The sequence below is a fragment of the Vitis vinifera genome, chromosome 3 (genome assembly GCF_030704535.1).
Source record: "Vitis vinifera cultivar Pinot Noir 40024 chromosome 3, ASM3070453v1".
Lineage (NCBI taxonomy): Eukaryota > Viridiplantae > Streptophyta > Magnoliopsida > Vitales > Vitaceae > Vitis > Vitis vinifera.
This window is the reverse complement of record NC_081807.1, coordinates 3,550,208-3,577,670: the sequence shown is the minus strand read 5'-3', so window position 1 is coordinate 3,577,670 and position 27,463 is coordinate 3,550,208. Positions and strand designations below refer to the sequence as shown.

At 30.8% G+C, this 27,463-nt stretch overlaps 2 protein-coding genes and 1 long non-coding RNA gene across 4 annotated transcripts; 1 reads left to right on the top strand and 2 right to left on the bottom strand.

The window, feature by feature from the left end:
• Positions 1 to 4,448: 4,448 nt before the first annotated feature.
• Positions 4,449 to 7,526, bottom strand: LOC104878810 (uncharacterized). The gene is made up of 2 exons (XR_002029775.1): positions 7,331 to 7,526; positions 4,449 to 5,085 (listed from the first exon to the last, which is right to left on the bottom strand). It is a non-coding gene; the product is annotated as an uncharacterized LOC104878810 (long non-coding RNA).
• Positions 5,834 to 7,205, top strand: LOC100853747 (protein RADIALIS-like 1). Its single transcript, XM_003631612.4, has 2 exons — positions 5,834 to 6,325; positions 6,946 to 7,205. The coding sequence occupies exons 1-2, from the start codon at positions 6,045 to 6,047 to the stop codon at positions 6,968 to 6,970; spliced, it is 306 nt and encodes a 101-aa protein (XP_003631660.1). The 5' UTR covers positions 5,834 to 6,044; the 3' UTR covers positions 6,971 to 7,205.
• Positions 7,527 to 9,073: 1,547 nt separating the features above from the next.
• Positions 9,074 to 13,891, bottom strand: LOC100853783 (uncharacterized). Of its 2 annotated transcripts, none has more exons than XM_003631614.4 (3): positions 13,729 to 13,891; positions 9,568 to 9,758; positions 9,074 to 9,479 (listed from the first exon to the last, which is right to left on the bottom strand). In XM_003631614.4, exons 2-3 carry the CDS (start codon positions 9,754 to 9,756, stop codon positions 9,387 to 9,389), a joined length of 282 nt encoding a protein of 93 aa, XP_003631662.1. In that variant the 5' UTR covers positions 9,757 to 9,758; positions 13,729 to 13,891; the 3' UTR covers positions 9,074 to 9,386. The 2 variants fall into 2 exon arrangements, with proteins under 2 accessions (XP_003631662.1, XP_003631661.1); XM_003631613.4 differs by lacking the exon at positions 13,729 to 13,891 and adding an exon at positions 12,556 to 12,710.
• Positions 13,892 to 27,463: the final 13,572 nt, after the last annotated feature.

The window sequence follows — 27,463 nt, the reverse complement described above, 5'->3', positions numbered from 1 at the left end:
AACAATATTGATATGGAGCCATTCAGTTGAGTGACTAGCATGCATACTCGGCAAAGAATGCAATTCTCAAATGTCAAATGTTTGGTTCAAATATTTGAATCATCAAAATCAAAAGGTATCATTGAGTACAGCATAAGTTCTATTTTAGCTCTCTTACCAACAGCCATGCAATGTTACCAGCCGACCCTGTGGCCACTGCCTAGTCATAGAAAATGCTATGTGTTGTGATTGAAGTTCATATTTCGAGTCTAAAGAGCCTTATCATTTCATGTAAATCTGTGTGTTCTTGTGATGCGATCCACTCGAAATTCTTCACCCTCGTTGTACTAGATACTGAGTCCACTGCCAATCATGCATCTAAGATACTTTTATCTTTGTTCTTGGCGGTGGTGGGAGGAGTGGTGGGGAGGTTAAGATATTAGGACCTTTACAAACTCAAATATCCTTTGTCACAACCTAGGCTTAAGATGGTTAGTGCAGGCTTTTTTTGCACATACAAATTATCAAGTATAATACAACTTTATAGTCTCCTACAGGGTAGGATTTCTTCAAATCTCAGTTCCAAGAAAATATGAAAGTACAGAAGATGACCACAGCACAAAGGGTAGATCTCCACATCATTTCATAATGGTCTATCTTTCTAATCCCTGAACTCCATGGAAAATCCCCAAACTAAACCCAAATGAAAAGCAGGAGAAAAACTTTTTGAGTGATGAAAAGGCTGTAATTTACTAGTAAAGTTTTCGGCATATGATCTTCATTTAGCCATCACAACCATCAATAATCTAACCCTGATGTTCAGCCATAAAAGATACTCTTGTTCTCGTATCAATTATTCCCTCCATGGAATGATGACGTTACAAGACTGTAGGGTGAGAAAGAAACCAAATGCAGCAAAAGCAATTTTTTCAAGACCAAATGATCCATATATCCTCTCATGAACATAACTAAAAATCATTAATGATAAAAGGAAAAGAAAAAGTTTCAAATGCTATTGAGAAATATGGTTAAGGTACTGTGGTGCTAAGATATTCCATTGATGTACTTTAGTAAAGGCAGATTGTACACAGGAGGATAATCAGTAGCTAAAAATTCATGAGGACAAACTAGAGACAAATGGCATGTTAAAGAACACTATTCCATCCATGAAAGTGTAACACAAAAAAAAAAAAAAAGGGAAAATGCACCAAGGAGACAAAAAGCAAAATCATTGACTTTGGACTACCCTTTTAAGAGAATGACAATTCAAGATCAGCATGAGGATAGGAGAATCCATGCCCCACAATATCTTGCTGTGGTCTCCTTGACTCTTCCAACACTAGTTTTTGCATAGTGATGTTTGTATGTGGCAGTCTAATTACAGTTAGGAAATTGAAAGGGTTTCTGTCCTCAAACCCAGTCAATTCTAGTCCAATACTCGTGGCATGATCTTTTGACAAGTTGATAACAAGTTCATTGCCACACCCAAAGTGAAAGAAATTATCTGTTACATTTTTTTTCTTTTCCTTTTTGCTTGGCTCTAGTCCTATGTGGAGCACCATATCTTATCCAACTTCTACTAGCCACATACATATTATCAACTTAAAGCCTTTCTATATGGCTTCAGGCTTACCTCTTAGAATCACACACACACACACACACACACCAACAAATGCCTATCATACAAGTAGGAGAGTTGTACAATTCTCAGTCACACAGAAGCATACCACTTAGCATAATTCTCCTCAACTTGAAATTTTTCACAAAATCCTTTCCCCTTTCCAAGACCCAAGTTTTTTAACTCAATAAAACCCAAAGTCCAACTACTTGGGTGGTCTCACAAATCTCCTTTTCTATAATTCAGTTCTTTCTGGAGTCATGTCCTCCATTAAAGCTAAGGTTACCATGTTTGTCACAGCTAATTCCACTAATTAAAATTTCCCAAATGTTTGAAGATTCCCTTTAAAATATATCTTTTTGCTTTTGTATACCAAGGTGGGGCCAGTGCCTAGGCACAATCATTGGACTTTTTTCCCCTCCCTAAAAAAAGTTGAAGATTCCTAGTTTTCTGTCCTGTAACAAATAATAAAGTTTTAATCTTGATGAAGCCTGAAGGCATATATTACTCTCTGCATCAACCCATTGAGACACAAAGAAATCATTAAGCACAGTTATAATTCTGGAATGATTAGAGTGCAGTGTAACCCAACTTCTTCAACTTGGAAGGAAGGACCACTGGCAGAAGATGAATAGTCCTCATACTTAACACACATTCATAGAAGAATCCACAGATATTACTTTCAAGAGGAGATAGAGGTTGGATGATAAGGATTCTTAATATCATTGGGAAGGTGCATCTCAAGGCATCACTCTTTTCGTACAGATTCCTAGAAAGTTGCATAAGTAATTTTCAACCAATGATCACCGCCAGCCCCACTACATGTGGTCGGTATCCCATGACCAGGACTTGTGCAACTTGACAATTGGGGCCACATTCATTTACAATATATCAAATCCTAAAAAGTTTCACTAGCAGTAAGAAAATTGCTTTCTCATTAGGAACATTCATTTGGCAATGGGAATCCAAAATTGTAAGGAAGAAATTGACAAATGACATGAAAATTCCTTAGGCCAAGTTGTTTCACCATGTACTGATAAAATCAGTGAAGGATTGGAACAGATAGCTATACTATTACTAAAACATAGCCTATAATTTTTCAAGATACTAAGATTTACATATTTCTTTAGTCTTTTCGTCTCCAAAAGTTGCTAGTAGGTTAAAAATGCAACATATCAACTTCTTTGGCAACTTAAAGGGGACACAATAACATTATCAAGACTTTGAAGGTGCAGTATATACCCCATATCTCAATTATGGAAGCTTCCTGCCCCGTTCATTTTATTCCTTTTAACTCAGATTTGAGAGTTGTTTCCATGGATTCTAGTAGTGAATAGACTAAACCGTAGCCTACTTGCATGATTTTACACACTATGGGCCCATAGGTTGGGGCTACTCTAGAGTCTAGACAACTTGCAGCCCAAAGCTATATGGTATCATTCAACCGACCTCTGAAATCTGACAGTTTTCCATACAGATATTTAGTTTCCTGGAAACCTAATCAGGCAACATGTGGTATTTATAAGCCTTGTGGGAATTAAGCAGAAAAAATTCAACTAGCAAAATGTTAAAATGTAAATACTAATAGTAGTGTTCAACATATACTAGCATTAAACCAGATTTACATTAATATGAATAAATTCTTCGAAGGAAAGGAGTTTCTGCAATCTGCAGGTTTCAAATACAATAAATAATGCAATGACAGCATGTAGGAAACTCTACTTTCAATCAAATAACCTAATAATCTCAAAGAAATCAATAAGAAAAGTCTCTTCAAATGCTAGGATGCTACTAGAGCCTACAATATTGTAAACTGAGATAATTCTCTTAAAGAGGATAACATTAGGCACCATAATTAGGAAGAGACAGAGAAATGGACTGGTCAATAGATTGAAAACACATTAATCTTTTGATATAATCTGGTCTAAAATGGGATTGCATTAATGTCTCTGTGGTTAAACATGGAGGAAAGCAACTCGACCAGGCCAAAAGTACTTCTTGCATTTGGCCCCAGTAAAAGATTCTCTGAAATTATTACATTTTGGCTGCCCATGACTGACCTGATATAGTTTGGGATACGAATTGTAGATCTTCATTATCAACAAATATACACGTAAGACTGATATATGAGACAACTGGGCTCAAACAATTTGTTCACCCAAGAAAAGTAAAACTTCAAATCACTTTTCTTTTAAGGGAGGGATAACCAAAAATAGCAGTAGCAAGCAATGAAATATACCCCATAACGAGTTAAAAATCAAATAAAAGGTGGCTAACCTTATGAACCAAGTGAAACCAGCCACCATAGTGAAGTAACAGCTAACAACAAAGCAAACAAATCATTTCTGGATATCCTTGCTATATATAGTGGTCTTTTATCTCCTATCTCTCAATAGATTCTTTGAATGTGTTTAACACAAGAAAGTATCAAATCCTTTCTAGTTATCATAAAATGGCTTATTCCCCACTGTTGTTTAGTACACACTTTTCAAATTTGCCTTTGCCTTATCTGCAAGGCCTAGAACCATAGTTGCTCTAAATATTATGATGATATGATTAATGATTAATCATATAGTGGGCCATGAATTCCACATTACCTTTCTAATTTATTTATCAATCAAGGAAAACATGGTGTTGTTTTCATTTATATTGATGTTTCCTTGATTGATAAGACACAGCCAACAGAACAATGATAACAAAGTGTCTGTAATATGATGGGCTAAGGCAAAAGCTTAGCATCCATCAAATCTGGTTCTTCATTTCCTAATTAGCATTCAAGATTGATTAGAGGGCTCCCATTCAACTTTTGACGATATCAAACCTATCTGCAGAGAAAAATAAATAGATGATAGAAAGAAATCTAGAAAGTACATTTGGCATCCTCAGAGTACAAAGTCATTCTTGAATAATGGGTGGAACAGAAATTTTTGTCTAAGCAATCAAACACCTATCAGATAGAAAGCCAAGTGCCTGCAAGCTCCCCCATCTCTGAAAAACTCTGTATTCAGGTGGGGGGGTCCTAACTGCAAAGGTAACACGTGTGGACCTTTCTTCTGAGAAAAAAAAAAAAAAACACACAGTATAATCATTGTACGGACACATCCAGTCAGCCAGATACAGAGTTCTTGGCATTGTTCAGGACAATTTACACAAAAAATCTCCTGTAATGAAGATAACATAAAGGTTTCTTTTTCTACAGGGCTCCTAAAGGTGAAACTGTGTGAACTGTGGCATGCATGTGAAAGTAAGAAAGTTTTGGTACCGTCATTGGATTTGCTGTCGGTTAAAAGTCTTAGCAACCCAATAAGACCATGTAAGGAAGAGAATAAAACACGTAGGAAACTTTTTTGTCGGATTAGCATCACCTCCTACCTCCATCATCTTGGCCTTTTCTACCGCCTCAGTTTTGTGAGATTGGCATAGTGAAACAGTTGGGATCCACCACTTTAATCTTCATAATGTCAAATCAGTGCTTTGAATTTTGCCTTCTGATTAGCAAAAATTGTCCACTGTCAATTTGATTGATAATGAATACATCCAGAGGCAAATTAAAATCAATCAACTGAACTAATTTTTTTAAGGATACTAAGTAGTTAAACATGTCCACTCATGAGATGTGATTTGTTTTTGTAATGCTGATCTAGTACAACTCTGTTGAGGCACGGAGGGCAGAGTGTCTACATTCCAGGAGATGATAATCTTATTTAATATGTCACATACGGCGGAGTTTACCTTGAGTTTCCTACCCCACCTGTCCTTCATTCCATTGACATACTATTTTTCTCAGGCTCAAACCCACAGAAATCGCCTAATAATCCAGGCGGTGGGCAATTCCCAGAAAGCAGATCACATGAATTTGCTAACAAGTTTCTTTGCAAAACCTCAAAGAATTTTTTAGGATTTATAGATACTGCAACTTTCAGAACTTTCAATTCATTCCTCACACTTAGGGCTTGATAAAGAGAATCATTCTTCACAGTAAACGATATTTATGTAAAAGATAGAAAAGGACTTGAATTTTCCCTTTTTTTTAAGAATAAAACTTTAACAAAAAAAAGAAAAAGAAAAAGAAAAAGAAGGAAGTACTTGGAGATACGATTGTCTACCTTGCACTTTGTCCTACTTATTTTGTGGTTGGCAATCAAAGAAATCATTACAGTTTGGCAAATTTTGTAGACCAATTAGCAATACCTCACCTCCCCCCCTCGAGTCGTGAAGCTTATAAATAGCAGGCATTGCCACCTCTTTGCACAAACCATCTCTTGACTAGAGAGCTCTTTCTTGACTCTTTTCATCATTCTCACTATTCTTGACCTCAATTTCAGCTCTTGCAACCTCCCTTTTTCACCTCACTTGATACCCTCCTTTACTCCATACCTTACAACCATTCTATAGTATTCCCTCCCTATCAACACTTCCTAAACTTGCATCCATCCCACCCTAAGAAATGGCATCCAGCTCAATGTCCTCCCGCAGCTCTGGCTCATCCTGGACTGCCAAGCAAAACAAAGCCTTTGAAGAGGCGCTTGCAGTGTATGACAAGGACACCCCTGACCGCTGGTACAATGTTGCCAGGGCTGTTGGTGGGAAAACCGTGGAGGAAGTGAAGAGGCACTATGAGATCCTTGTTGAGGATATCAAGAGCATCGACTCAGACAAAGTGCCCTTCCCCAATTACAAGACTACCGGAGCTAGTGGCCGGTCCAACATGAGCGACCAGGAAAAGAGGTAGAATATATAGTATAATTCCTTCACCTAGCTATCACAACAGAGTGGCCATACAGCCCTGTGTTCATAATGGTCTTAGATTTCCACTCTACCATGTGTACACACAACCCAAATTCTCTATGTCCCTGAATCCATAACCATTCAACACAAGCAATCAATCTTAACACCAAGACATATATAACAAGGGCATATGCAGAAGGTGTTATAAATTATAAAGACTATAAAGACCACCTGATAGCCACATACTAAAGGTGGCCACAGCTAGCCTTTTAGGAAACACTTAATTAACAAAAACACATTGATCCCCGACAAAGCTCCATCTACAAAATCATCCTAGATCTCTGGTCCTTTTTGTATGGGCCCAATTTCGCATTGCACTTTTCACGTGGCTTTCCCTGTAATGGTTTTAACTAATCATCACTCCCTTTCTTCCCCACTCCCTCCCTCTCCATTTTTCTCCCCTTTTGGTCCCTTCCCGCGGCAAAATATCACGGAATTTTCTTAATACCATTGATTAAGCTCTATGTACACAGTTTTCTTAATACAAAATATCATGATTTCTTTCTTACTAGCTAACGTTGAATTCTTTTTCGTCTTTTTTTCATTAATTTGATATGCAGGATGATGAATCTGAAGCTCCGCTGAGCAACAAATTCAGATCGCGGACCAGAATGATCCAGTGCTATTCCCGTTCTAAGATCAAGAATCGCAGTAGCAGTTCTACCTATATATCTACTACTTTTCTGCTATTCTCATTCCAGTTTTCTTCTATGAACGTATCAAAGCAGAGAGTATTGCATCCATGTCATCTGCTTCTTGTGTTAGTGTTGTTGTTTCGATGAATTTCCTATGAATAAAATATGTACTATGTGTTTCTCTTCGTTGTCGTCTTCTTCTTCTTCTTCTTCTTCGTGAGCATTCCATTGATAAAATCAGAATCGAAACACATGTACGAGATCGAGACAAGAATCAAAGTTTCAGAATTAGGGTTTGGAGATATCTGACCTTGCAATCCGATCCAACCGAATTGGGAATCTGAAAAAACCGATGCCATGAATGAGAAAAAAGCGGGAAAATTTTTTCTTTGAAACCAAAAATAAGTAAATAAAAGGCCGGGTGACGTTTAGGTACGTTATCCGGCCATGAAATTTAGCCACGTGGTGGTAGGAACAACACATCATATCTTACATGGAGATTTCTTTTTGTTTATTTTATTAGAAAATTCGGACCAAACTCAAATCTAAATCATAAATAATGAAACTAAAATAAAAAATAAAAAAAAACAAAAAAAACCAATAAGACCCTTTTTAAGTTTAACTACACAAAAAGATTAGGTGAGTGTTTATTTTTTTTACTTGAATAAAAAAAATTTATTGATATCAATTAATATAATTAAACTAAACTTATTAATTATAAATTCATTTTAATTATATTGATTAATATTAATAAATTATTTTTAATTTAATAGAAAAAAATAAATATTTTAATTGTTTTTTATTTAATAAAAAATAAACATTTAATGCAATTTCATTGTGAATTAAAAACATTAAAAAAATTAGTTTTAAGGAAAAATGATGTGACATATAATGCATAGAATATTGTGGAAAACCTGTCGCTTTCACTATGTAGCAGAAGATTATGTACGTAATGGAAGCAAAGGTTGCATGGAACGAGTCCATGGACCCACCCACCACCTCCAGGTTCCAATCTCTAAAGAAATTTTTTTTTCCGAAGCATTTCAAGAAAATCACGATTTCATTGATTTTTAATAATAAAATTTTATTTAAAACTTAAATATAAAAATAATTTTTACAATTCATCATCTCCGAAATTACTACACACTTATATCTAACATAAAAAATCTCAAAATATTTTTTATATTATTAATTATTATTTAAAATATTTTGAAAAAATAATTGAAAACACTTCAAATATGTTTTAAAAAATATTTTGCTTTCAAAATAAATTCTCAACAAAAAATCGTTTTCTATCCAATATTTGTGTGCCTAAATCCCTTGCTTACTATGCATATACAAAAATAATATTATGTACAAGTCCACGTGGCAATTAAGGAAATGGTTGAGAGAAAAAAAAAAAAGACCGTACTTGAGAAGTAGGAGAATTTTGAAAAATAGGACGGATGGTTTGGCGATGTTGAGAACTTGATATGGCTCACAAGGATGGGGGCAGGTATGGTTCCTGCAACCACCAGTCAAATGGTATACAAAATGCACACGTCGGCGACTAACCGGGATAAAGTTTAAACCAATATATTGGGTTGTAGATTGAACCATTTCCAAATTGGGAAACCTTATTAAAGCTACTACAATATTTTTTTTTTAGCATTTAATCTAAATAGAGGTGTGTTACGTGTGTAGCCAGGCTCTGACGTAAATTGATTTAATTTTTATTTTTTTCCTAACAATACATGTGTTCTCGGATTCCAAGGTAGGTTTCATGGGAGTTTGATGGCTTTCGGTATTGATCATAGACGAGAGATGAACTGAAGGCCATGGGCTAAAAGCGGGGCCAGATCGAAGCACCAAGATTTTGAACCTTAACCAGGCCCAATCTAAAGTTTGAAGCTGAAGGCCACACAACTAAGAACAGGAGTTCATTTTCGGTGGAAGGCAAATTGGAAATGGAAAAAGATCAGGAAAGGGTAGATGAGATTTGAGATACTCCAGAGAAGATGTGTAATCTTCATTTTCAGTAAGAGACAAGCATTCAAAGGAGTCAGCCATGATCTTGGGAGGAAGGTTTGAGTTTGGGGCAAACCATGAATTCCATTCAATTTTACTCAAATACATAGTATCTGATTATGATCGATGTGATAATCCTACAGTAACAAAACAAAGTTTCAAAACCACAAAATTTCCTAGTGTATCACTAACAACACAGAAATCTGTAATTCAAAACCTGGTTTTGAAACACAATCTCTTATTTGTACGATCATAAACCTATGCATACCACATATATCCTAATTCGTTAGCCTGAAAAAAACCCATTATAGCTGAAACAGATATCAGGCTGCTGAAAGAGCATATGACTATAAGATACTCTAGTTGGCTATTGTTGTCTGGAGGGGAAGAGAACTTTCAACTCCCTCAGAGTTAGAATTCCTTTCAGCTACCACCTTTGACATTCCAAACATCTGAAACAAAAAAGTAAAAATCGAAGTGCTTAAGATTAATTTCTGTGCATAGACTGTATGAGCGTGGATTTAGGAAGTTGCTACAAACCTTCTTAATAGTCTTCGTAAAGCAAGTTTTGTGTTCATCCATAGAAGCATGAATGAACTCATCAATATGATCCTTTACATCCTGCAAAAAGGTGGCGTCATCTGACTTCTTCTTTCGACATGAAGTCACAACTGGGGCCTTGGCAGCAGATGCCGGTTGTGTTTCATGTTGATTGTTTTGAGCTTCCATCCCTGATAATATAGAAGAAGAATTTATGTGAAGAAACCAATGGGTTTACTTAAACCTAGGCTAATGCCTCTAAAAGTGATGGCAGAGTCATCAAAGTACACCAACTGCCTCACTCATTTCACTTAGAAAGCAGGGCATAAAAACCTCTACCAAGCAAGTCCTTGAAGCCCCAAACCATGATTCCATTCATAAGATGGTACCATTAAAAAGGAAAAGTTAAGACCAATGAAAAACAAAGTTGGCTTCTTTAGTGAATAGAGAGTACATTATTCTCAACAAGATCAAAATAAACTCAATCAATCAGCATTCTGATTATGGCAATTGATGTTCATTCCATGCATCCGATAATTTTTCACATATAAAAAACAACATTTTTCTTATTACAGGAGCAACTGCACAAACAAACAAGAGGATTATGTTTCTTTGGATTGCCTTCTTCCTAGTAATCAAGCCAGAAGCATAGAATGGATTTCAGTGGCATCTTCTATGCTGAAATGTAGTGATCATACAACTACCAGATAATATTACCAACAAAATAAGGATAATTCCCAGTTCATCTTGCTTGTCACAGATTTAACAACTTCAGAGAAGAACCACATCTAGTTAAACTGTTATGAAAACCTCATACATGAAAATAAGTTGTAATTTCCCAGATAAGGCTTCCCTATGGTAATACCAAACAATGTATGTAGCCTGAATTCCACCTTCTAATGGGGAACACAATGTAACCAAAAGCAAATTATTTAAAACACCACCTTTTTTCAATTCAAAACCATACAAATGCGACACTAAAATATGCCATTGAAATTATCCAAATGAACATCAAATGCCCTGAAAATCCCTACATTAACTTTTGCACCAAAAGAAGCAAAGACAAGGAGATCTTGATGCAATTTCATAAAATCGACCCCAACACAAGAGTCCTAATCTTACTTGAATACCAATCCCATTGTCAAGAAAACCAACTTGATAAACCATGTGGCCAAGTTAGAATAAAGATTGAATGTTAAATTACAAGATGAATAAGCTATAATTCTTTCATAACTATACAAATATCCAAAATACTCTTGCCTTGTTTCCATAAAAATTCACAAATCAGCTCAACAACTACAAATTCAATGGAAAAATTATGCACAAGTAGAAAACCTACAAATACATAACAGAATGCCTCCAGTAATCAACCTGCAAGTGATCTTTCAAAAAAATAAAAAATAAGAAAAAACGTAAACTGACACTCAAAAAAATTGTTGAATCAAAACTATTATCACTAATAATTGTTCGACGAAATGTCTCAGAGAAAACATCACTGAAAGAGAACATAGTTGACACCAGGGATTGAAAAATCGGAAAATGTCGCTGATATTTTGAAGAAATATCGGATATCGGACGGCGCCGAAAGAAAAACTATGGAAACTGAAAAATGGGTATTTGTGGACTCGCATTCTTCATGTGCGTCCTTATTTGTTGGCGAGACTCGCTTTTTAACAATGAAAAATTAGTTTTGGAAAAGTCAGAGTCGCCACTTATTTTATTTTAAAAGGAAAAATAAAACAAAAAAGAAAATCCTAAAGAAGTGACTACATGGTTTTGGAAATTCGAGTCCCCTCAGGGCCACTGGAGGTTTACCCGGTCGTTAACTTCAGGGCCTCGTGGGATTAGTCGAGGTGCGCGTAAGCTGACCCAGACATTCATGGTTATAAAAAAGCCATTCCCATCCCACCTAGCCCCGATTTAAGCTGTCAATGGAATCCAGTAATGTGTAGTTCAGAACCAATAAGAACTAAGAATTTCATCATCACTAGGTCTGTTAACTGCCACCATCTAGTACAGTTTTTCCAGCTTCATGACTGATTCTTCCAAATTCAAATTTCAAGCACATTATCATCAAACAACGTGCTAACAAGCTTCCCAACCATTGTACATGATATTCTAAATTCAACTACCATGAAACTGTATCCAAAACTATATACAAAGATAACCCCCAACTATCTCAAACTTTTGAATCACAAACCACAAGCCAGTTGAGTTATATAACACAAAAGAGGAACTCCTCTAAAAGCAACACTACAAGAGGCCCATAGAGAGGAGTAGAAGTGAAGTAAATCCCATAATATCCTTTTTGATCTCCCCTTATCCTAAAAAATCCTAGCGTTTCTCTCTTACCACACAATTCACAATAAGACATTTAATTTTAAAAGTGAAGATACATGTTTTAATAAATTCTAAGAGAGGGCAATGTTTAAAATAAAAAAATTGAAATATCATGGAAATTAATATTTTATTTTAAATATAGACAATTTCCATGTAATTTTGTTTGTATATTATCCTTGCAAAAATATGAGTTTTTGATTAAAATATTGGTTCTAATGGAAAAGTAGAAAGATTAGAAATTAAAATACACAAAACAACTAGATAACATTCAAAGATACTTGTATGATCGACGGAAAAATCGACAAAAAATCGGCAAAATCGCCGATATATCGGCGAAATACCGATTTATCGGAAAATTTCCCGATATTTTCGCGCACAGGATACAAAATCTGGCTCAAAAATCGTGGATTTAGGGTTCGTGAAATTTAAATCCAATGGCACAACAACAAAGAGACCCTTAAAACAGATCCAGAAAATACAGGGAGCAAAAGAAAAGCAATTTTTTTGGTTTTCTTTGGGGGTTTTGAATGGATTTTCTCGGAAATCAAACGAGAATGAATTTTCCCGGAAATCAAATGGGGGATGGATTTTCTTGGGAATCAAACGGGGGTTGCAAAAAAAATAATATCAACGTGATTAGATTAGTACCTGCGAGGATTGAGAGTGGCAGAGGAAGATAGGTCTTTTTAGGAAGAGGAACTCTCTTGGCTGGAGGGCAGCTTCAGCGGCTGGAGGGCAGCTTCAGAAAAGGGGAAAGGGGAATTCTCTCGGCTGGAGGGCAACTTCAGAAGAGAAGAGGGTGGCCCTTTTAATTTTTAGATTTAGCAGAGGTAAAAAAAAAAAAAAAACCAATCATGAGAGCAATTTTCTCTACCCATATAAATAATTATAAATTATTGAATTTTATTTTGATTATTAAATAAATTAATATTAATAAAAAAAAGTTGTTATTATATGTTTTTAACAAAATTTTAAAAATTAAATCTTAAATAAAATATTTATATAAATTAATTTAATTTTCATTTAAAATATAATAAAACATGTTTTAATAAAAATATTTTAAAATTTTTTAAATAAACATTATCTTCAGCAAATTAGGTCATCTTCATCTAACAATATAATGAAATCACATCGATCTCTTCCTTAGTATAAGGACTATTGTAATATCATATGTATTATATTTATGTATAAATTGTTTTTATTCAATAAAATCAAATATTTTTTAATTCAATTCCAACTCTATATACTTTCAAAATTCATATATATTATTTTTAAAATTCAAATATCGAATCTACCAATATATCTTTGTTTAAAATATCTTCTTAATTATATATATGTCAATTACACTTACAAGATAACTTTAAAATGTGTATTTTTACTTATTTTATCATTTTTTAAAGTTTTTTCAAGCATTTCTATTAATTTTAAATAATTTTCACTTTATCGATATTTGTGAAAAAATATCCACCGATATTTCTCCGATATTTCCGATATATCCGTAAAATCGAAGTACCGATATATCCGTAAAAACCGATATTTCAATCATTTGGTTGACACATATTATCCATACGCATTTATCAACCCAAAATCTTCAAAACAACCAAAGCAGCCAATCAATTTGTACAAAATCACTGTTCCTCGGACTGCAAATTTAGACCGCACGAGATCATATCACCAAAAATCGTAGAAATAATGTGCAAAGAAAAATAAAATTAAAGATCAAAACTGGAAAAAGAACTATTGAAAACAGATGTCCAAGTACATGAAGAAAAAACAGATAATTGAATAAATCCACTGAAAAATTGAGAGATTACAACTCACCTCGATCGCAGAGAATGAACAGCGAGAAAAGATACTGAGAGAACAAACAGAGTGGATCTCAATTTATGCTGTTTGGGTCGGTTTGATATTCTTAATGTATTTTGTATTTGGATAGAATTAGGTACACTTGGTGACGTTTCAGTTAGGTATTGGTTCTGGATGGAATTGGTCAAACTCAGAGATCCCTTGTTAAACTAACGAATGGAACAGTGACACGTGGTCGGATGTTTCGCGAGGAAGAAGCACCTGATTATTGCTTTTTAGTGTGGGACCGGGCTTGGTTGCTTGGAGAAGGGGGAAGAGGGTTGATATTGAAACGACATCGTTAGGATTCACTACTGAGGAAAAACGTCGTCGTTTTAAGTATTAGAATATGTTTTATGAGATAGAAAAGGCCACATTATAATTAAAATAATGCTAACGATTATGATTTTCTTAAATTTAGTATTCTTATAAATAAAAAAAATTAAATATAATTAAAATTATTTAAAAATTTATACATTTTTAAATTACATAATCTTTATATAATGAAAAAAAAAAAAGTGAAATGAGTTTTGACGGTCCAAAATTTCCTTTCGAGTCATTTCTCAGCATCCAAATGATCGTGCCTAACCTAGATGCATTTTCTCAGTATCCAAACGTTTGTCGTTTGTATCTGACCTACACACCGATTTATTGACTTGGGAATAGAGAGGAGCAGTACCTCGAACCGAGATCGATCCAAATGTAGCATGTAGAGAAGAAACGATTGAATGCTCGTCTGTAAACAGGGACTGAGGCTTCTTGGGCTGCAACCAAACCCTAAAGCCTACACTAATGGGCTGCGAGTGGGCCAGCCCAAACTTTGAACCATTCAATTGTTGGTGGGCTTGTTTCTTACATAACCCTTGGATCAAATGTTGCAACTCGATTGTTAGTGTCCTATTTTTCTGTTTTTTATTTTTAAAATTAAAAAATTATATGTAAAAATAAAATATATATTTATCTTATATCTTTAAAAACATTTCAAAATTTTTAATTAGATTTATTTTATACCTTTAAAAAATTTTAAATTTGAGATATAAAAATTCTTATATCCTAATTTAATCTAATTAAAAATTTGACATTCTGGATATTTGTATAGTTATGAAAGAATTATAGCTTATTCATCTTATAATTTAACATTCAATCTTTATTCCAACTTGGCCATGTGGTTTATCAATTACAATGGGATCGGTATTCAAGATTGATTAGGACTCTTGTGTTGGGATGGATTTAGGGATGGCAATGGGTTGGGTTTCTTTTTGTACCCGCCCCGCCCCTAATGGGATAGGGTTCAATTTTAATAAACAGGTTTGGGATGGGTTTAGGAATTTTTTTCAAAACCCGATGCGGTATTGCCCCCATCTCGCCTCGCCCCGATTATATATAAAATTAATTTAATTTAAATTTTAAAATTAATTTAATTTAATTTTTATTTTACTATTTTTAATATATAGATAACAATAAAATATTTTTAATAAAATAAGTTATAAAAATATAATAATTTAATTATTTATAAAATATATTTATTTTAATGTAATTAAAAATGTTAAAAGCAATTTTTTTTTAAAATTAAATTGAAAAAAAAGTTAAAGGGGGTGGGGCGGGGCAAGAATGAGAATTTATCATACCCATTTCGTCTTGTTTAATTTTTTAAATGGGACGGAGATGAAAATTATTTTGAATAAACCGGACGGGGTTGGGATGGGGGCAACCCGTCCCGAACCTACCCCATTGCCATCCCTAAGTGGATTTTATGAAATTGCATCAAGATCTTCTTGTCTTTGCTTCTTTTGGTGCAAAAGTTAATGTAGGGATTTTCAGGGCATTTGATGTTCATTTGGATAATTTCAATGGCATATTTTGGTGCCGCATTTGTATGGTTTCGAATTGAAAAAAGGTAGTGTTTTAAATAATTTGCTTTTGGTTACATTGTGTTCCCCATTAGAATGTGGAACTCAGGCTACATACATTGTTTGGTATTACCATAGGGCTACATATAGAGAGCCCTGAGATTGCTTACAGAAATGGGTGAGAATGGGATGGTCCCAAATGTTGCTAGCTATAATTCAACCATACGAGTTCTTTGCAAGGATGAGAAATGGATGGAGGCAGTTGTTCTACTTAAAGAGATGATAGAGTTGGGTTTAAAACCATCCACTTCTATCTGGAATATGATTTCTAAAGCCAGGATTGATAATGCATGAAGGGAGATTTTGAATTGCTTTCATGTAGGCTTGAATGTATATATTAGGGAAAAAATAAATGGAGAAACAGATGAGAAGAGGCTACAATCAAATTGCCTAAAATCTTCTGATGTCCCTGCTTCTTCTCTCTCAAAGGGTCGATCATCGCCTCATTTTTAGGTCAGCCTCATAACCTCCTTACATTATGATAAGAGACTTATTTAATCTCTATTTAGTTTTGACAAAATAGTTTGTGAAAATGTATCTTCAATCAAGTCTTGACCATCTGAAATCTAGTTGGAATGTTTCACATATAGGAGGAAGTCAATTCCACCTCTTCGCAATGAGTTCTATGACTTGCCTGAAACCAGCTCATTTCCCCCTTGCAGGTGTTACTGAGCAGCTTAATTATGACTCCAGAATTTGGCTCATTGAGAATGCAAAGATGATGTTTTAGCCATGTGTTCAGAGGATGGACAGCCCAATATGACGTAGAAAACCTAAGAGCAGACTTGGAAGAGGGAGTGGTTCTATAACTTCAAAGCTTATTCAAAATCTACCTGTTGGCATGGAAGATGCAGATTGTTTTCCGACCTTCCACTTGTTCTTGTACCAAAAATCAGCATTTACAAATGTAGTCTTTTGAGGTCATACGGTTCATAACTAGGAAACAAAGATATACTGTTATATTGATGATATTATTATTATAATATGAAAGCCTTAATTACCTTCCTAATTGGTAAATGAAGGAAATGATCACCAAATTGGGAAGATGGAAGTTCCAGGGAGCTATAATCCATATCAGCAGACAGCAGACTACAGCATGATAGGATGACACTCCTTTTGTCCATCATTGTTATTTTTGTTCTAACTTCTAAATTATGTCAGTGACCAGGGGGGCTTTCCCAATCTCAAATTGAGGTTGTTGGGCTGGGCTAGTAGATATTGGAGTAAAGCACTAGTGTCTAATCATGGAAATATATACTGCACCTGATTGAGCACAGTTGTACACTTTGTATGTTGATGATAACAATGAACTGGCTTTCTAGTTAGACACAAACATGACCTTACTCGTTGAATTCCCTTCTTTCGACAAGGTATTATCATTAGCCTTTTGTCCTCATTCTTATTCTTATTTTTATTACTATAAATTAAATATACTTTTAGAACATATTTAAGGTGAGGTTTAATTTATACTTCTAAAAAACAAAAGAAATAAAAGTAGAAGTAAATATCGGAAAAATGTTGTTTAAAAACACAAGCAAAATAATGACATTTTAAAAAAATAATAATAAAATAAAATTTTATTTTCCCCTAGTTACACTAGGAAAAACATAAACCTGTCCACTTCATGAATATTATCAAGAAGTGTAAGGTTTACCACTGAAATATTCAATCTTCAACATAAATCTACATACTTCATGAATAACTTTAAGAAATGTGAAGTTCACGATTGAAATATTCGAACTTCAATACTATGCTAATTTTAGCATTGGTCGTGTTTTGAACGTTACACTTTTGAAATGGTTTTAATATAGTATCAATCTTTCAAATTATATCACTTTCAAAGTGCATGTATTTTGGAGAAAATAATTGTTAAAACATGCACTTCCTAAAAATCATAAATATGTTAATATTACCCTCTAACCCTCCTTTCCTTTCTTTCTACCACCAACCACCATAATTTTTATTTTGAAATATTTGGTTAAAAGAGATTAAATAATCCCCAAATTATTAATCTAACATTACTCATGTGTTTTTTTTTAAGTAATTTATTTTTTTACATAAATACCCTTAATCATTTCAAGTATTTATGTAAAAGTTTTAAAAAAGAGGGTTACTTTTACAATAAAATATCGAAAGTAAAAAGTCAAATTTCAAAAATTAGATTCATGATAACTCAAAACTCATCATATTTATCTTTTTTTCTAAAAAGAAATATTTGACATATGACAACCTACCATACCACATAATTTTTTTTAATTATTTTTTCCCCCCCATGATGCCTTCACCTTTTTTTTCTCTTTTTAATGTATTGACTCTAGCAAAAAAAAATTAATTTCAATTTTTTTTTCACAATTTCATCTTTTCAAATGTAATAATTTTAATTATTTATGAACATTTTAAACATAAAATAATAATATATAATAAATGATTAATAAGAAATATTAATTTTTTTCTCATTAATTATTTATTATATATGATTATTATTATTTTAATGTATTCATAAATAATTAAAATGAAAATATGAAAGAGAAAAAAAAAAGGAATTAAAAAGATTTCCTAAAACTTGTAACTAAAATATTTTTTTAAAAAAAAAGAAGAAGTCAAAAGCCAAAACGGAGAAAGAGGAAAAATAAAAAAAGAAAGAAAAATAACGTGGTCACATGTCTAAGCTTAAAAAATTTGATGAAAAAAAAAAACCACGTGGCATGGTGGTCGTCACATGTCCATTTTTTTTTAAGGATAACGATGACGAGTTTTGACTTTCTAGAAAAGAGAAAAGTTGAGGGTAATTTTGGAATTTTCATCAAGTTATTATTAAAGTCCATATTTATATAATTATTTTTGAAAAGTTTTAAAAAAATATTTTTTTTAAAGTGCAACTTTACGTGATTCTCCCTTTAAAATATTCGATTTTATTAAAAATAATAATAAAAAAATAAAACATGACCTAACCAAATGTCACCTAACAAAATTTCAAAGCTGAGATTGACTTGCTTTTCTTAATCCAAGGGAAGTTAGACAATTAACCCATTATTCAATAAAATAATCAGAAAAAGTACTAGTGGTAAATTCACTATAATATTGTTGGATGTGAAGCACAAGCCTCCATTGATGGTGGCAGCTACACAGAGTTCAAGGAGTAGTTGAACCGTTAATATTAAAATTTAAATATTTTGGTTTAGATTAATTTCTCAATGCTACATAGAAATAAGAATAATTTTTTTTGAATTAAATTTTTTTTTAAATATTGATAAAATAAATTATTTATTTATATTCTTATTTTTAGTATAATGTCAAATCAATCATAATGTTATTTGCACCAAAATTTCAAGTAGGGCATTTGGTCAAAGATTTTGTTTTAACGTAAATCTATAAATTTCATTTTAATAATTTGGAGGTATGTAATTTTATGTATTTATTATTTATTTGGCATATTTGAGAATCTTTGGAAGCATATGCTTACCATGCCCACATGGGAGATCCTCGGTAATTTATTTGGACCCTATATTTAACAAAATAAAAAATAATGAAAAAATAATAATAATAATTTAGATAACTATGATATTAGATTTAATTGAGGTTGTACCTTAGGGGTTGATCAGGATAACTAATTCAAATCCAATCTAAATTAAAAACAATCAAACCAAGCTCAATTTAATCTAACCTCTAACCCGAGTTACTCAACCCGAGTACAACTTAACCTCATTTTTCTAAACTTGGGTTGAATTTCGCTTAGTCGAGTTAAATTGGGGTTGATTAGGTTAGACTCAGATTGAATGAGTTGATTATGTTATAAGATTCAAAATTCATCCATAGTTTTCTTTTTTTTTTTCTATATATCCATACCAAAATTCAAATAATAAATAAGGATAAAATTTCAAAATAGAAATAAAAAAATAAGTAAAAATAAACTTACATATTTTAAAAAAAATGAAAAAGTATATGTGTGGACCCCGTATTTCGGCTCATGCATTTCCCACTCGATGACGAGCTCGATTTTTTTATTTTGAAAAATGGTTTTTATTGATTAGGAAAAATGACTTGGAGTTGCCTTGACTTAATTTTTCAATAATTCATTTAATTCATATTTTCATAAACCGAATCTATTATCCCGTATTTCTTAGTTATTCAAAGTCTAAATCCATCAAGAAAATCCTATGTTTTGATTTAATTCTTCAAATAATTCATTTAAGTCTAATTTTCATCAATTAGAATTATTATCCCATGTTCACTTAGTTATTCAAAATCTAAACCTTCAAAAATCCCCTGTCTTAATTTAAATTTTCAATAATTCATTTAAATCTTATTTTTCATCAATCAGGATTATTATCCCATATTCATCTATTAATTTAAAACCTAGTTCTTCAAAAATCTCTTGTCTTAATTCAAATTTTTAATCCTAAAAATTCTACAATTCGTCTAAATTTTATCCTCATCAATTAGAATCATTATTCCATATCTATTCAAAGTCCAATCTTTCGAAAACCCCATGTCTTAATTCAATTTTCAATCCCAGAAATTCCATTATTCGTCTAAAATGTTATTTTGGTTAATTAGGATTCTTGCTCCATATCTATTTATTTATATAAGGTCCAATTCTTCAAAAATCCAAATTTTGAATTAAAACTTCAATCCCAAAAATTCTACTATCCATCGTTATTCGCCTAAATATTTATTCTCGTCAATTAATATTATAATCTTATACCTATCAATTTATTCAAAGCCATATCATTTAAAAGCCCAATGCCCTAAATCAAATTCTTAATTAGAAAAATTCCCCTAATTTTTTCTTTTATTATTCTTTCAAACATTATTTTTCTTAATCAGTATCGTTATTCTATGTTTATTTATATGTTTATTTATTCATTTATTTCAATCATTAAAATTCAATTCTTCAAAACCGGATTTCCAAGTTTAACCCTTAGACTAAAAAAATTTCACTATTCATTCTTATTCATCCAAATATCATCTTTGTCATCACTGTTATAAATTCCACGTTTACTTATTTTCTTCTTCTGAAAATTCCAATAAATAGAGTCCAATTATTCAAAGATCCGACTTTCAAACTTAATTTTCAAAAATCCCACTATTTACTATTCATCCGTCCAAATATCGTTTTGATTAATTAATAACATTATTCCATATTTACCTATTTATTTCTCTTAAAAATCTCAATCATTAAGGTCTAATTCTTCAAAATCCCAATTTCTAAATTTAGCTATTTGAAACTCCAATTTTTTAATTTTTGAACTTAATTTTCAGTTTCCCATGTTCCAATTCTCGTATTTATCCCGCTACTTATTATTATCATTATCATTATCATTATCATCTTATTCATTATTTCTATAAATTCCGCCTTCGAATGAGTTTTAAGATTTCCAACTTATAAAAATATTAAACCAGATTAAGATTATATTCGGGTTGTTCGAATATGGGCGCAAACCCAATCCAAATTGAGTTTGGGTTAAGAAATCTCAAACTTAACCTAAGCTTAACTTGAGTATTGAAATATTTGCACAAACTCGTCCAAACATTAGATTGAGTTAGGTCAACTTGTCCAAATTATACCCGTAAATTTAACAAATCAGACTAATTTGAATTTGAATTTAGATTATGATTAGAAAAACGGTATATGAGCCATATGCTAATTACATCATCTATTATTATTATTATTATTATTATTTTACTAATAAAAAAAATGGTGATAATATTAACTTTTGGTCTGAGTTTTTGTACAGCTCATAATAGAAACTAATTATTATCTCAAACCAATATTAAATAATTATTTATTTCTATAATGATGATAATGATTATTACTTTTATAATATGATGGTGATATTTAAGATTGTTTTGGTGGATTATTGATGGTGACATAAGGAATGGCTGTAAGGGGGTGGTTGGGGCAATAAGGATAAGACCAATAATCACTGCAAATGCAATTTTATATTACATAATATCTTCAAAAAGAAAACTTAGAAAAGTGTCTTTTTCATTCAATAATCGATGGATTCCACTCAATAGGGGGAAAAAAAGTCAAAAACACACGGCTGATTGGATTGAGTTCTAGAAAGCCCTCTTTTTTTTTTTTTTTTTTTTCTCTTTTTCTTTTTTTAAATTAATTTATATTATAAAAAAATATTTCTATTAAAGTTTAAAGGTAAAAATGAAATAATAATTAATTTTATTTCATTATTTTTTGAAATACACATTATGCTTGAAAAATATATAAGTGTGGTTTATATTTATTAGATTATGTAAAATAAAAATATATATCATTTAAAAAAATAAGTAAATAAGACATGATTTAAAAAAAAAAATATATAGAGATATTATTTTGAAATTTTAAAATAAATAAAAAGTTGGGTTTTGTTTAAATACATTATGATAAATAATAAATAATAAATATTGATATTTTAAAAAATGAAATAAATATTAAAGAAAATAAAAAATAATAATTTATTATATTTCAATGACATTATTTTGAAGACAGTGTCTTAGTTGGATCAATTATTATTGTATGTGTCCAGAGGGTTTGATGAATGGTAAATACAAATGGTCATAATTGCTTCCATAAAAAAAAAAAAATACTAAATTTAATATTGACATCAAATAAGAAAATTAGTGGAATAAAAATCTTCCATTTCAATTTGTCTCCAAAAATATATCACCCCTAACACAAGCAAAATCAAATCAACCTTTTCAATTGACCATACTACTTCCACCAACCAAAAAAAAAAAAGGTCAGCCCAAAAAAAGGAAAATCAAATCATACTTTTCAATTTACTATAAATGCAATTTTATATTATAATGTGTCACCAAAGGTTCAAAGACAAGGGTGACTTTTTCATCCAAGAAATGATGGATTCCATTCACTAGGGGAAAAAATCTTTGGTTGGTTGGATTGAGTTGTAATTTTCTATAAAGCATTTTTTTAAAGAATTTAAAATAATTTTTATATTATTTAAAGAGTTTATAATTTAAAAAATTAATATAAAAAATCAAGAAAATATCCCTTTTTAAAATTTTTATTTTAGATTATTAAAAATTGAAATCAAATATTAAAAAGGACTTGACAAGTATCACGTGGTATCACTTGATCCATAGTACAATATCGAAAAATACCAATAATAGGATAAATTATTATTGTATTTGTCTAAAAAAAAATATTAAATTTAAAATCTTACTCAAAAAAAATTTCATCCCTTAACAAGCAAAATCAAATCAACCTTTTCAATTCATCCCACTAATTCCACACTAAAAAAGAAAAAAAAAGGAAAAAGAAAAACATCCCAAAAGAGAAGAATCAAACCAACTTTTTCAATTTATTGCCTAAGCAAAATCAAGTCAACTTTTTCAATTGATTCCCACCCAAAAAGACCACTGAAATTCTCAATTTGCCATTTTCAAACTTGCACATACACACCAAATGTGAATGAATAAAAATAGAACCATTTAAAGCTACAATAATAATTCTTCTGCAACCACTCCCTGCTTGGCTTCATAAATGAGAGGGTCCAAGGAAGCATGGGGAAGAAACAAATGTGAAACCAAAAAATAGGAAACCATAGCAACTTTTAGGAGACTTACATAGAAAATGTAATGATTTTCAAAAATTGGTTAAAAAAACTTGACAAATTAGATTTTTCTACATGAAATATATTTAAAAAAGCCAAGGATTTGTTTGGATACATTTTTATTTTTTATTTAAAAAAATGAAAAGTAGCAGTAATTTCTATATAAAATATAATAATTTTTATATTCGAAGTATGAATTTACTTTATGTTTTTAAAAATTGGTTTTCCAAAAAGTTTAAGGGAAAATGTGAAGGAAATAAAATGAATAGGAAAAGTAGAAAGAAATAAAAAAACGAGGAAAAATAAAAAATAAATTTAAAGTTAATAATTTTTTTATATATCACTTCAAATTCATTTTTATTATTTAACTCTTTTATATAAAAATTAAATAATTTTAAAATATATAATTTTTTTACTAATTTTAATTATATTTAACTTTCTTTCCTATTTTTTTTTATGACAAAATCAATATAAGAAAATAATTTTCCTTTTAACATTTTTTTTCCTTATTGGAAACCAACTATTCCTAAATAATTTTTTTTTTATACTCATTGCCTTTTGGAGATAAGTCTATAAACATTTTATATAAAAGTTATTGCTATTTTTCTATTTTAAAACATTTTAAATACCTTGAATTCTTAAATTCATCTATCATTTTAAGGTAAAATTCATTTTAAGTTATTTGATTAAAAGGGTGATTGGAAACCCAATTTCGAAAATCTAACCTTTCATCATTTTTTTTTACTATATTTTGACAAAAATACCCTTATTTTTTTATTGTAAAAATAACATTTAAAAATAAATTACATATAAATACTTGAAATAGTTAAAGACATTTATATAAAAAATAGGTTATTCTTCAAGTAAAGACCCGAAAAAAGTAAAATTCATAATTATGATAATTATTTCGTCTCTTTTAACTAGTTAATTTATTTGAAAACGGTTTTTAAATTTATATAAAAAATTTTGATATTCAACAACCTCTCTTAAAAAATAATAGTAAAAATCCAAACATTTATCTATCCATCCATGCGGTAGCTACTCTTCCTATATGAAAATAATTATGCATCATTCTCATACCGTGGCAGCTTCGAATAGATTATAGACTAACTCTCTTTCTCTAAAAATACCGAAAAAAAAGTCTGTGCACCAATATCTACCATAAAAAGGTCAAACCATAATAAATGAGAAGTTGTACCACTCAACTCCAACATAATTACTCTAATATAACTGGCTTTTTTAGGTACTTGAATATTTTCCAACTGATCTGACGCATTTATTTCTTGCTTCTATGAATATAGTAACTAAATAATCCCAACGTGTTACATAAGACAAATATGGTATAATATTAATTTCAAAGCCTACTCTCCTACCCACATTTAGGCAACTTTTTTTTTTCATGAATGGTTGCCATATGGGTGGTTACATCTTAATAAATTCACCAGCTAACGGATTATTCAAACCATTGAATAATATTAATTACAAATGCAATGGGACTTGGCCTATTGGTTTGAAAACGAACCCAATTTCAAATTTGACTTGGTCTCTTCCCCCACTTCTCGTATCATACATTTAATGACGGGTCCATTTCGCCATCTTCCCCTCTCTCAACTTTCTTATCCATTCTTTAATTCAATATACTCAGCTTGAAAATAAATAAAAAAATCTAAAAATTAATATTGATGTGATATTTAAGATAAAAATAGCATAAAACAATTGAACACGAATATGTCGGCATCCACAGTTTGATGATACGAATGGGAGACAAGTCACTATTTTGGATAAAGTATTAATGTGAATGTTGTTAATTAAATTTATTTAAAGAAAAGAAAAAATCTTTTGATGCATATGGTCAAAGACTAATCATTCCACTAAAAGAAAGTTGTTGAGTCACCATTTATTAGTTTCATCCACACTAATATTAACATAATTTTATAAATATATAATTTATATATTATTAAAAAAATAAAAAAATATATAAATAATTAAAATTTATTGAGTCACGAATTTAGTAATTTGATAAACGAGTCGATAATAATATTAACATGACTTCATATAATATATAATTTATATATTATTAAAATTTAAAATAATTATAAAAAATATATACATAATTAAAGATTTAATTATATAGATATAGTTCAAATTCACCGACACATAATGGAAGGCATCTAGTGCCACATTTAAGAACTTCATTTGCACCTAACAGAATTAGGTCACACTTTCAAAACTATTGGTTTTGGTATTTAAGAAGCTCCACCAAATCATATTTTAATTGAGCTTTCTACAGGCTAAAACCAACCCATTTTTAAATAAAAAAATAAGCCAAAATATTGCTATTAAACTCTCTTGCCTTTACTTTTTATTTATTTTTATTTCTACACCTCACTCACAAGAACTAACTTCCCAAATTTAGTATATAATAATAAAAAAGTTAAATTAAATTTAAAAATTATATTAAAAAAAAAGTTAAACCAGATGAGGTGAGACGGGGTTGTGGGGATGAGTATAAGAATTTTTCATGTCCACCTTGCCCCACATTGTCCCGTTTAATTTTTTAATGAAACAAAAGTGAGAATTATTTTAAATAAATAAGACGGAATGGAATTGAGATGAGGTGATTTGTCTCGAACTCATCCTATTACCATTCCTATTTAGAAGATGCAAGTTGATTTAACAATTATTTGAAAATTAATAAACCAACCACCCAATCCAACACCAACCCAACCAACAAATTGTCCATCTACATGAAATGTTACAAATCATTTCAAGGAATGGAATCATGGGTTTCATTTTATCGTAAAATGTTGAACAATGCCCTATACACGCTTTATCCATCATAATCCTCTACGTGTCTTTATTCTTGTGATGTTATATAACCTTCTTATTCCCAAACACGACTTCATCTACTCTAAATTTTGGGTTTGAAGATGATTTTTTCTTCTAACAGTCCAATATCACTACTTTACTCAACTTTCTTAGTGTTTTCATTTCCAACCAACTTGTGGTGTCCCTTTTTATTTTAGGCATATTCCTTTTTTTGTTGTGTAGTGTGTATGTTTTTGTTTTTATTTTATTTTATTTTCTTTTTTAATAAAAATATATTTCTTTGAATGGATAGAATAATTCATTGGCTTATTATCATTGTTACAATTTAGTCTAAGAAGTCGCTAAATATGTTAGAATATAATCCATCATCAAGTCTTTTTTATTTTTATTTTTAAATTTTTATTTATCAATTAAATTAAATGTCTGTTTGGATAAACTTGTTGTTTTCTAATTTTAAATTTAGAAAATAATAATAATTTTCATATAAGATACAAGAATTCTAAGTGATTTATATTGAAAACGTCATAATTTTAAAAATTGCATAAATTTTTTTTACTATCTCACATTTTAATTTTTTAAGTAATTTTAAAAATATAAGGTAAATTTATATATATATATATATATATATTATTTTTGTAAGTCTTCCTTATGGTCCAAGAAGAGCCATGTGCTTTTACTTTTAGCATAAGTCTTTTATTTTAAAAACAAAAGATAGAAAAGATGTAAGTAATACTCACGTGAAAGGGAAATATCTAAATTAATTATTCATAAAAATGAAAATAGAAACAAGACTTATAATTGATTTTGACTTTTAATTGTAATTTAAATTAAAGTCAAAGTTATATTTTTTAAAGAATAATATCGATATTATTAAATTTTTATTAAACATGAAAATTTTTTTTATGCAAGTAAAATAATAACTTTTATAAAAAGTAATATTTTTTTAAAATTTTTCAAAATTTAATTCAAATACCACCTTTGGAATTTTGGGCTACAAAATGATTAGATTTTGAATATTTGGGAACGAAGTGGGAACACAAAAAGTTGGAAAAAAATGTATGTAATTCAAAATTAAAAAAAAAAAGGAAAGAAAAAAAAAAGACTAAAGCATATTGAAAAAAGAAAAAAGAGTGATATCAAAGGAACCCATGATGCATAATCCACAGGGAGTGTGATTTCTAGAGGGTTCAGTCAATGATTGGACCAGAACCATCCCTTCACATGAGAGGGCATCTTCAGACCAAACAAAAAATACTAATTTTTGTGAAATTTGAAGAATAAAAAACACACAGCTTCCGAGAGGTTCAGACAGCCCAGGAAAAAAAAAAAAAAAAAAACCCAAGAAAATAGAAATTAAAGCATGGACATGGCCCGCCACACATCTCCCAAAAATAGCTG